This window comes from Strix uralensis, chromosome 5, assembly GCF_047716275.1.
Source record: "Strix uralensis isolate ZFMK-TIS-50842 chromosome 5, bStrUra1, whole genome shotgun sequence".
Classification (NCBI taxonomy): Eukaryota; Metazoa; Chordata; class Aves; order Strigiformes; family Strigidae; genus Strix; species Strix uralensis.
The window spans coordinates 25182393-25194155 of record NC_133976.1 but is presented as its reverse complement, the minus strand read 5'-3'; the positions used below and the strand labels follow the sequence as shown (position 1 = coordinate 25194155).

At 36.5% G+C, this 11763-nt stretch overlaps 1 protein-coding gene across 2 annotated transcripts in view; it reads right to left on the bottom strand.

The window, feature by feature from the left end:
- Positions 1-206: 206 nt before the first annotated feature.
- WASL (WASP like actin nucleation promoting factor) overlaps positions 207-11763 on the bottom strand; it is a 51576-nt gene continuing 40019 nt past the window's right edge. Inside the window, exons 7-12 of one of the 2 annotated variants that reach the window (XM_074870124.1) lie at positions 9734-9776; positions 9176-9329; positions 8365-8382; positions 5476-5996; positions 4270-4378; positions 207-2908 (exon numbers count right to left, since the gene is read on the bottom strand). In XM_074870124.1, coding sequence (XP_074726225.1) covers positions 2847-2908; positions 4270-4378; positions 5476-5996; positions 8365-8382; positions 9176-9329; positions 9734-9776 — 907 coding nt within the window. In that variant the 3' untranslated portion in view covers positions 207-2846. The remainder of the gene's footprint in view (positions 2909-4269; positions 4379-5475; positions 5997-8364; positions 8383-9175; positions 9330-9733; positions 9777-11763) is intronic. The other variant, XM_074870126.1, reaches the window with a different exon arrangement.

Sequence of the window (11763 nt, the reverse complement as noted above, 5' to 3'; positions counted from 1 at the left end):
TGAGATCTGCCAGGACAGGGTGTCACATTCTTACTCATTGTGTTTATTCACTAGCACAATCCAACTTTCCAGAGACATAAAAACTACTGCTTTGTGAACTTGGCTAGGCAACCAAAGTTACTTTTAAAGTGTGTAATCAATATGCAGACCTATTTTTAAAAGCTATGCCACAATTAGCACTTAAAAACCACACAGTTTTACACTAGTTGGGTCAAATTAATTTTATTATGCTCCATGATGAATTGCCACCAGTGCAACATCCTATTCACTGTACATTTCAAAAATTCACATACTAAAAATTTCAGTTTGATAAATGGAAAACTGAATGATTGAGAAGTTCTTACGGATTTCATACGTACAAGTGGCTAGCTGATATTGTCTATGCACATAGAGTGTTGAGATACAAAAGCCTCATGCTAGTTTGTTAATTGCTAAGGCTATCTGGACAGTCATTTAACCAGAATATATAAGAGAGGCCTTCATTACAATGTTTAGCAACAGTGCACCAGTATCATGAAATGTTATCTTCTGCTCATAGTGCAAGTGGCAGAGTGCTGAAGCATGCAGTTATGACTAACTTAACTGCCACTGCAGTCTTTTATGCCTGAAATTTATCATGTACAAACACTACTTAAAAGTAAATATTGACCTGGACACCACAGAATGTGAGTGTACTTTTTGTCTGAAGAAATAGAAAACCCAAAAGCTTTCTTTGGCCAGTATCTACAAATCAAAATTTTATTCAATAAGGTAACTTCAGAGTTCCCAAAACCTGGAATAAAAGTTTGATTAATGAACTGTGATGCTTAATTATTAACTATATTACAGAGCTTCCAATTCTGGGAACATAACAGCTAAACATATCTAGTAAGTAGCATGTTAGAACCTCTAGGCCTCATCTCCTTAATTTTAAAATGCCCTATATGCAGTAAAAAATAAGGGAGCAGTGCCAGAAGTTACATGAAAGCCATACAAATATTTTCCTTATACATAAGTTCTTAACTCCACTGCCATTAGCCACCCCAGGCTGCACTTGCACTTGATCCAGTGCTCAAGCCATTACAGCAGCAAAGCTAGAAGGAAGTGTTTCTAGCAGCAGAGGGCAATGCAAAAGTTACCGCAAGAAAGTGAGACCACTTGGAATTTTTTTTTCCTCAAGTTATGTGCTTAAATTACTCTTCGAAGGAAGTTAGCATCCTCCGAATAATTTAACTACAACCTTACCTCTCCCACTACTTTTCAGCAACTTTCCTTTCCTCTCATATGACTAAATTAATTGTCTAAAGACTAGGTTATAACTGAGTTAGAAATCCAAGCCGTATCATGCAGGTCCAGCCTGTCAAGATCAGGTCAACACTGGGTTTCAGTCAATACAATTCCGATAAATTTAGTTTGATAGCTTGACTACAGTCAAAGACCCAGGACACTATGCATTAACTACACTCCAAGTATGACTGACTTAACTAAACATTCTGTGTCAGATAATGTGGTTTTTCAAAAGATTTTCTACCTGAAAGTTACAGTAAGTACAGTAATTAATGCTGCAGATATTAAATACCCACGTAGCATAGATTAGTATTTTGTAATAGGCAGATATGCCAATGTTTACTGCACTACAAAGTACAACTTATCTAAATGTGCAAGCTGTGAAATGAGAAACCCATTTTCCGTCCATTTATTCAAATACTATTCTTGTGAATCGGGTTCCTGATCTTCATCACAACCCTTGGTCTTAAAGCCGACATATGAAGACAGAATATTGCCATAAAGTTCAGTACTTATTCAAAGTGTATATTCTGAGTTAATGGCCTTCCAACTTTATGGATGTAGGATTGGTGTTTCAGCATTTGTTGTGTACCATAACGCAAAGACTGCAAAGTAATACCACTTATGTTTACTTTATTAGTACACCAATGTCCTACAAATTTTAAAAAGTAATTAAACATTATTGAAGCAAGCATTAAACGCAGCCCTTCAGCCTGAAAACCACATAAAATTGATTTTTAAAATAAATCAAACTGTAGCAATTGCCAGCCTCCAGTATAGCCCCCAGTAATTTACACTTCTTCATTCTGAAAGTAAAAGCTGGGAAAAAAAAAAAAAGACTGAACTTGTCTGCATCAAAGATGCCTTTACAACTATTACAATGTAAAGCCACCCTGTTTAACTTCAGATAGAGAGTTCCCTAATTTAAGGATTTAATTACTACTGCTGTTCAGTAACAGTCAGTATTGCTAGAGTTAGGGCAAGGTAATCTTCACAACTACCTGTGCATTTCTGTAGTGATTTTCTTCTATGTAAAGCATACTGCTAAGATTTGAACTGCAATGTTGTGATGTATTTGAAACCATGCAATAGTATAAACCAGCCTCCACATTCATGTAGCATTGCATTTGAAATGAAGGGGCTAAATAAACTAAGAGCTGCATCACTTAAAGAACATAGTGCTATACTAGGTTTTAATAAGAAAATTTAGATACAGAAAAAGTAGGGTATGAAAATAGTGTTTTCCTTCTTGCATTATAGCTAAATTACATTAAGGTTTTTGTCAGTCTCACATATTACATTTAAACTCCCTTATTGATGGAATGGAAAGTATTCACATGTACATGATCATCCAGGTGTAAACTTGCACACATTAACAGGGAGTAGCTTTGTAGAGGATTATGACAAACCTTTACAGATTAAATGAGGTATTGCACAGATTAATAAAAAAGCAAAAGGCAACAAAAATATACAGCAAATTGGTAGAACATTTACATGATAATTTTACAGAATCCATAGACAGAAAGTAGTGTTTAGTATATCATTCACCTTAAAAAATATATATATATAATAATATATGATCAATCATCCCATTCATCATCATCCTCAAAGTCTTCTTCATCATCTTCATCCTCATCTTCATCTGTAAGACAAAAAAGGCAAGTCACTTGCATACACTGAATTAACATGACAAAACTGTTATTGATTTCTCCCACAACTTTCTGAAAACAGCAATCAGTGCAAGGAGGTCACGACAATATATTTGGTAATACTCTATTTTAAGATTTCTACACATGACATTCAGTTTAGATAGATACTGCCTGAAAGTTAAATTTAGTTTGTTTCCTTTCTCACTCCCTTCCCCAGCTAGGAAAAATGTATCTTGTTTTCTGCTATGAGAAAAAGAATCAGAAGTTCTCATTTAAACACTTACTACTTGTAACTCTTTCTTAGATAATATGAGAGTGGCCAGCTTGTTCTAGACTGGGTTTTAAACTTCAAGGACAGATTAATTAATGAAATGTAAGAACTGCTTCCCCAGGTTTACTACATAATGGGATTTCTGTTTACTGTACAGGCAGATAAAAAAAATAAATTGTGAGCTAAAGACTGCTGTGGTAACCAGAATATTCTAAGTTGTGTAATGCACATCAACTGTAATATCAATGTTTGTTGTTAACTTTATTCAGCCTTCTACTATTGTGATATGTATCATAATTTAAAAATTGGTTAGTCAAGAACATTTCCTTCGCTAAGAAACTGCTGTATTTAGCATCCTTCTGGTATTTAAATTATGTAAAGGACCAAAATTGGAGATTACTACATAGGGCAGCAAATCAACAAACTCTATTGCACTTAGTCAAATGGGCTGCAGCCTGCAAGTGCAGTTTCGGTATTAAGGCAACTCTTGGAGAAAAATATATCAAAGCCTAAACAGAAGAGATGTGAACAGCTGCACTACAGCTACTGAACTGCATTTATTACAAGCTGGTATTTGAGAAATGCAAACCCTCTTGCAGCCTTATTTTTTCTGAGCACTGAAGTGTGAAAAGTTGATTCAGTACTAGTATGGGACTAGTCAAGTAACACTACTTATCTGATTATTATCCAGCAGGTGGCATCCAAAGCACACTGGAAGCCAGAGTTTTAAGCGCATGAATCTTTTTTAAAGAGCACTGGCTTCTAGAAACAGAAAGCATTAAAAACCTTCCTTTCAAAATATTTTGACAACTTGTTTCATCAGACAACTAGTGGATAAAAATAAGTCATTAAAAAAAATCTTTATAAGGATATTAACCTTGGTTAGTAATTTTTATTTCAGTATTACTGCAAACTACTATAATACCAGTAATTCAAAGCAACATGAAATAACCATTCAACCCATCACATTCTGTGTTGAGCTATATGCTGAAATCCATGCTTTTTTCCAACAATATTTTATGTTGAAGTGTTAACTCTTGAAAACCCAACATAGTGAGGTCAGAAAAATTCCATCAGACTCACCTGAAGAATGAATGGCTTTGCTCCTTTTCTGCATAACCTCCATTAATGCACCCACAATTCCTGAGGTGGGTGCAGGTGTAGGTGGTGCACTCTCCTGACCATCAGATACCTTGGAAAAAAGGATACATTAGAAAGATGCAATTAGCAAAACAGAACCTGTGTATTTTGAGACAAACTTCCTTATAAGATTAATAGTTTATTTTCAGCCAGAAGGAAGAGTGAAACTCCAGTTTGTTTCTTCAGCTCAAGCTAAGATTTTATTTAGGAAAAAGACAACCTTTTCTCTTTTACCATATAACGCAACTGTAGTTAGTCCATACTCAAGACTAAATATTTCAGCTCTGACTATCATGAAGTGAGCGCTCAGCTAAAAGAAAGCTTCTTAATATGGTTGTACAGGCATGACTTGAGTGGCTGCATAATCATTACTTATTTTGCCCTTGCTATATACCACAAAATACTTTTTCTTGTTTGGGTGTGTTAACCAGGTCTGCTTAGGCTGATAATCCCTTCTGAAGGGGACTTTGATGCTGCATACCTGTAATGACAAATAAATATTAACATGCCCTCACACTTTTTACTTCAGAAGCCTCAAGTGCAGAAGAGTGACAAAAAAAAAAGATACCCACAGGTAAATTATTTTTAAGATATTCAGTAACATCAAGAAGAAATAGTAATAGCCTGAGCTACAGCAGGAACAGCAGAGGTATCCCTCACGGGGGGCACTTTTCCAGACACAGGCAGCCACCTTCTTACAAGCCTCAATGTTTGCAGACCATGGGTCTATTTTAAGACGAAAAAAAAAAAAATAAAAAAATCTAGTGTTTGTCTTCCACTACCATTACTGCTGAAGTCATCCCCTGCAGTTGTTCAGACAATTTTACTGAAGTATTCAGACCAGTGATCTTTCACAGTTATTGCAAAAGTTCTTTACAGTGGTATCATCGTTGTAGGATTTATGCTTAAAGCTTTTCAGTAAAGTGAGAAATGAGTTTGAAAACAAGAATAATTTCATGCACCAATACTCATTCACAGCAAATACGTGTTCTAAGCATTTTCTCAGTACTACTGTTTAAAGCATCACTTCAACACTTCTGAAAGTTAAGATCCAGCCAAAAACAGAGCCACAATTTTCCGTTCACACTCCAATACTGCAGCCATTTGCAAGTCCCAAGGGGACACAGGTGAAAAACAGCTTTTACTCACGGATTTCAGCTGTATACCCTGTCGTATCTGGTCTAACAGTGCATCTCTTCCTGAGCAGGACACTGGTCGACTGTTCTGTTCTACTTTCTTTAACTGAGCTCCTTCTCTGATTTGATCCAAGAGTGCTGCTTTGTTTCCTGCAGGAACTGGAAGCTGGTGATCAACCTCTGAAGGAAGGCCTGGTGGTGGAGGAGGACCAGGAGGGGGTGGAGGAGGAGGGGGTGGCGGAGGAACAGATGACCCAGTTGCGGGTGGTGGCGGCGGTGGAGGAGGGCCGGATGGTGCAGATGAGGAATGCACTGGTGGTGGTGGAGGATACATCCTGTTTGGAGGCGGTGGGGGCACTGTTGCACCAGGTCTAGATGGAGGTGGGGGTGGAGGTGCTGCTGTGGGAGCTCTTGAAGGAGGTGGAGGTGGTGCCCCTCGGCCCCTAGCAGGGGGAGGAGGAGGGCCCGAGCTATGGGGAGGTGGTGGTGGAGGTGGAGGGGGTCCTCCTCTGCACGGTGGTGGTGGAGGTGGAGCTGAAATGAAACAAAACAATTTACAATTACATGCTACTCAACACCCATAAGTCTTTCACAGACTAGCAGAAAAAGACAAAAGGCTCTGCCTTGCCTTTTGCAAGGATCTCTGTGCCTGTGCAAATTTTACCAATTCTGGATTAAGTTGAACGTAGCTGAATATAAGCTATGCTTATATGAATGCAAACCAAGCTGAATATAGCCCCTATGTCTGTTGTGTATTTTGTAAAAGAATCAACACTGCAGGAAGCAAGTGCAATACATAAAAAACCTAATGAAAGTAACAAACCAAGCTTGGTCATTAATTTTGGTTTGTTCCTATAGTAGTAATTTTCTTCATAATCCAAGCGTATGCTAAGTCAGTGTTTCAATTTCTCATGACAAAATGCAGAAAAAATTTCAAAAGAATCCTCTAAAATTTTGTTCAGCTAGGACACAAGGCAAGAGAAAGATTTTAGAAAATACACAAGAGTGAAATACAGAATTTCCACTTTATAATCTATCCATTATTTTATTAGGGAATTAGAGGCAAATATTTTTTTAAGCAACATCATCTAGTAACAAAAACCCCCCTACTAATGCATTACAATGCAGAGTAAACTGATCCTTAGTCCCTTTTACTGAAAATTAGTTCCAACCATATCTTTATTGGGACTGCAGAAAGGAAAGAACTTCAGGGCTACCTCAACGCACAGGATCATTTCTATATGAAGTGGCCTTTAAATGTACTTGGTCTGCTAATGGCATTTTAAATAGCACCGTTTCATTTCCTATTCCATTAAGCATCTAATGGCTTATGGTACTTCAGGTTGTGTGGTTGTTGCACGCAACTACATAATAATCCAGGTGCTGTCATACAACTATGAAAATTCACATTTGATTTCATATCCTTTGATAACAAAAAGGGTAACACTCAGGAAGAGAGTTCTTTACCTCTTCTATTATCTCATTCCTGTTACATGCTGAGAAAGCAGTCTGTTTTCACTAGAATAGAGGGGGGATATTCCTAAAACAGGGATTTTGAGAAAGTAGAAGATACTAGTGCCTCAGTGCCTCCTTCCCTGTTCATTTTAGAGAAACATACCCCTCCAAAATTTATGTGCTATATTCTTAAGTTCCACAAACTGCTCTGTTTTTTTCCATCTCTTCAGAAGAATAACATGGGGAGAATCTCCTCTCAGACTTCGTATATTTACCTAGAGACATACTGCCAACATTCTTGACTTAAAAAAAAAAAAACCCACCACTTTTTGGCTGGCATGACTGTAGTTTCCTTTTCGGCCATCGGAGGCCAGTATTTTCAAGCACTACGGACAGTTTTTCTGTATTACTGAAAAGATCATACTCCAGAGTGTATAGTGTCTGCAGATTTTGAATACAAGTTTTAAGTTTTCCTGTGGGAAAGGGGTTTATTTGCATCATTTCTAGAGAGAGCGCTATGCCACATCAAATCTGTGGAAACAGAGTTCAGGAGTTTTTATAAGGCTTGTCTGCACTCAAATGAAGTGAAATGAGCGAGGAGGAGCAAGGAGGGAACACCATTACCTCATCCTCTCTCCTTTCCCCCAAACAAATGGTACAAGCAAAGCAATAAAATATTTATTTTTTTTTTAATAAATGCACATTAATCTGAAGATTGCTATTAACAAAAACTTTGTAAAATCTTCTACTGATGGTATTGCCACTAAAAAAAACAACCAACAGCACCAAAACTAGCAAAAGAGTGGGGAAAAACAGGAAAGTTAACTTCTATCTGAGCAGAATGTGTCTGCAACTCTCTAGTTAGCATCCTAGCAGGTTGAATATGCAAGCACAGAAATTCTTGCAATAAACACAGAAAAATGTGTTTCAGTTGAGAAAGAACACTTCAAACAGCAGTCAAGCCTACACATAAAATAATTGCAGATAAACCCACTGAAATAATTTATCTACCTCTATCAAAAAGCACATTATCATCATGCATGTTAAAGATAAGGCAGCTTTTCTTTCAATTGCATACATGCAAGTGACCATAACGTGAAGTTAACACATATATAATAGAAAAATAGACATTTTAAAAGTGTTTTAAGCTAGTCATAAGACTCCAAAGCAAGTCTTCTCAATCCAATTTTATGGTCAGCAGCCTGGGATCAACAACTCCGTAAACATTTAAACAGAGTTAAGATTATATAAAGAAACTGACAGATTTCTTCCTGAGAAAAAAATATCATAAATAAAATTTTGCTTGCAATTTAACTAAGAAGTTTGACTATAATTTTTAGTATTGCAGTCAAACAGATGTAGACTAAGGTTTCTCATCTAGGAAAGAAATCACACAGCAGCATGAATACTTTGAAGCATATACTTAGACACCAGCTCAAATACATACCACTCCACCGTGGGGGACCTAAGGAATAAATGTAACAAGTCATTGTACCCTGAATCTGTATCTCTTCAGTCACTCCAACAACTTATTCACTAGTTTCAAACTGCTATAATTTCAATGGCATTTATATCCTATTTCTCTTGAGAAGTGTTCTAGGCAAATTTTTGAAAGTTTGACATTGGCAGTGTAATTTTCAGACTGACTTGCTATGTTCCACTAGATAGTGCATCAGCTAAGATCACATTTAAAGTTTAGGCAGGAAATGGTTTATTTGAGAATTTTTTTGCAGCAGAAGCCTTCTCAAAACTAGCACTTTTTACTTTAAAAAAAAAAATTCATATAAAATTTGCAGGTCTCTAGCTGTTGCAAAGCTCATTACACAGTGCTGCCAGGGTAAACAGGCACCATACATACACGGGTCAATCATGTACTACTATTACAATTAACAACAGCAATATGGCTTCTAAGACTTTAATTTATTTATAAGACTGAGATTATAAATAAATATGCAAAACATACAGTCTGAAGAATCTATATTGAACATATTGCATAGCTTTGCAGTCAAAGTGCTACTGGAAATAACTGACATAGATAAGATTCTTATTCTTTAGGGAACAAGTACTCTCATAGGTCATGCATGAACATTTTTACATAGCATATGGTGTACAGAAACATTATGAAATCCAGTGCAACTGCAGTGACATGAAGTCCAGAAAAGAGAATCAAAAATTGCTCATCATCAACTGCTTCTACTCTAATCCTTAAGGTAAAAAATGTCCTGCTAATTTTTACATGGAAATAAAAGGAATCCCACCTTGTCTGCGCAGTTCGTTTTTAACAGCTTCCACACCTCCTGTTTTTTCAATGAAATCATATATGGCCTTTGAAGTTTCTTTGTCTTTTAGTTGAGCCTCTGAAATTCCACACAGATCAAACAGGTTTTTCAGTTCTGGGTCTAAGTTGTTCACCTGCAAGTCAGATACATTAGTTTTAAGTAGCTTGAAATAGAAGATTTTTTTTTTTTTAAATATAATTTGCATTGGAAAAAGCCCACAAACCATGTAGTTAAAAGGAACAGCAAAGCCAAATACATATCCTTCTGGGTTGACTTTTCAATCAGAAAGGACTATTTTAGGAGAGGTAAGTACCTAGCACAAAAACTTAAGCTTTGCATCTTTTCCCCTCAATCCCAGATCCCTCCTACTCCCTTCTACTCCAACATCTCTCAATGTTTGCATCATAAAATCACAATTTATAACTATTTTGATGTACAGTTAACTTTTTATTTAATGCCAATCTTCACAACTTGCATTAAAAAGCCTCAAAAGCTTTTAATCGTTCAGTGTATTGAATATCTTATTAAATTACTTACATCAAAACCTGTGTTTGGATCCCAACCAACATGTCCAATGTGTCTAAAAAAACCAGAAAAGTCCATTTAATCAGCATAAAAAAAGACCTTGTTAACTAAAATAACAGGACACCAATGTAACTGGAGATTACCATCAGCTTCTAACCTCCAGTCTCATTAAGACACTAAGCAATTCTTACTCCTCAGTGCCCCACTTAAGAACAGAATATTAAAACTTCCTTTATTCACACTTTTTGTCTTGTGTCAAAAGACCAAGTGGAGAAGTCATTTCCCCCCTTTAGATTATGGTCTGTGGTAAAACATGAAGGCTGCATGCCACCCTGTGGTGCACATAGATGGTGATGGAAGGACTGCACAGAGATCAAGGGAGGAGTTCAGCCTTTATACAGTAACTGGACTGGAAGCTACTGCCAAGGTCTTCAGTGTCATGCAGCTGGAAAACTTCCTCCCTGTCATCACTATCTGTTCTCTCATCGCCCTTTTCCCATTCACTTCTTTCAAAGAAAAGTCAGGACTGTTTTCAGTTGCCATCTTCCTAGGCTTCTAACAGCCATTTCATGTGGCTACTGGAGGAATATTTTATGTGATACTATAATCAGCTAAAAAGGAAGAAGAGTTTGTGCCCCTCCAAGCTACTTCATGCAACATCTGTTGGCTATAGAAGACAAAACCATAATGTTACCAGCACTCCATGTTTTGGGTTTCTTTTTGCCAATGGCCAGTTCTAGAAACCAAATGCAGTATTCAGGAAGTCCAACTCAGAGTTTTAAGAATACCAGGTGAGCTGTTAGTAGCCAACGAAGTTTAGGCTAAACTTGTCAAATGACAAGGACTGTTTCACTGTCCTTATACAGTACCTAGAGCAACTTGCTTGGGTCTGTTAGTACCACCACCAACACAAGTTTTCTTAATGAGAACACTGAAGCTCAATGATCAGTTTTGGTCTTGGTGTAACTATGATTAGTTAACTACTTAGCCTGAGGGGTAAGAAGAAAAGATCTGGTTTAAAATGACATTATGTTACAGAAAAGGAAAAAAAGAGGAAAGACCCCTGTTTTGCCTAAATGTTTAAATGACTTTCACTATCAAAATATGGGATGATCTATTGATTACAGAATTCTGTACAGCTTGCTTCACATCATCAGACATGCATTTCCTAATACAGTCTCATATCTGACTGTAATGTATTAACTGGCATATGTAAATTGACAGAAATTTACTGGCCAGTACAATCTTACCCACATATTTCTGTAAATCTGTGCAACTCAGGATGCTCTTTTAAGAGGTCGTGAGCATACAATTCAGAGCTTAGTGCACTTAATTCATATTGAAGTTCATATGGAGTAGTGTTAGCATTATTTCTCATTTATTTTTCATCCCTTGGAGTAAAATAAGTTACTTGTACACATTGACTGCAACACATTTGTTTTCAGAGGTCTTTTCAATGAAAATGCATACTTACCACATAACTACAACTCTTATGTTACTCAAAAGAATGTATACAGCAATAAGTTATATTAATATTAGAATTTTATTTTTTTTCTCAGAACACTGGAAGTCCACATCTGTCTAACAGAAGGCATTTAAAAATTTTATGTACTGATTGCAACTTTGATTTAGCATAAACAGTGACAGTGTTGGTCTTCACCAGTATCATAGCTCAAGTTATATACAAGTTATCCTACTGGTATATTTGCCTAACAATACCAAACACCAGTTCCCATATGTTTGTACAAAACCAGCAACTGAAGTATTTTACACAGTAAGATGACACATAGCTGCTCTCTACTGGAAACTTAACTAGACCTTAAGCTGAACCAAACAGACTTTCAACCTTCTTTTGCGAAGGTTCACCACTTATAATTTAATGTTACATTTAATGATACTAGAATGTATCCTTTGTTTGAACTTCATTAAATATTTAATCATCTTATTCTCAGCTTTTCTAGGTCAGAACCTGATAGACATTATAAACAAAGTCTCAAATTAATTTTATAGCTACACTGCTGCACAACTCCTTCCACAAATTC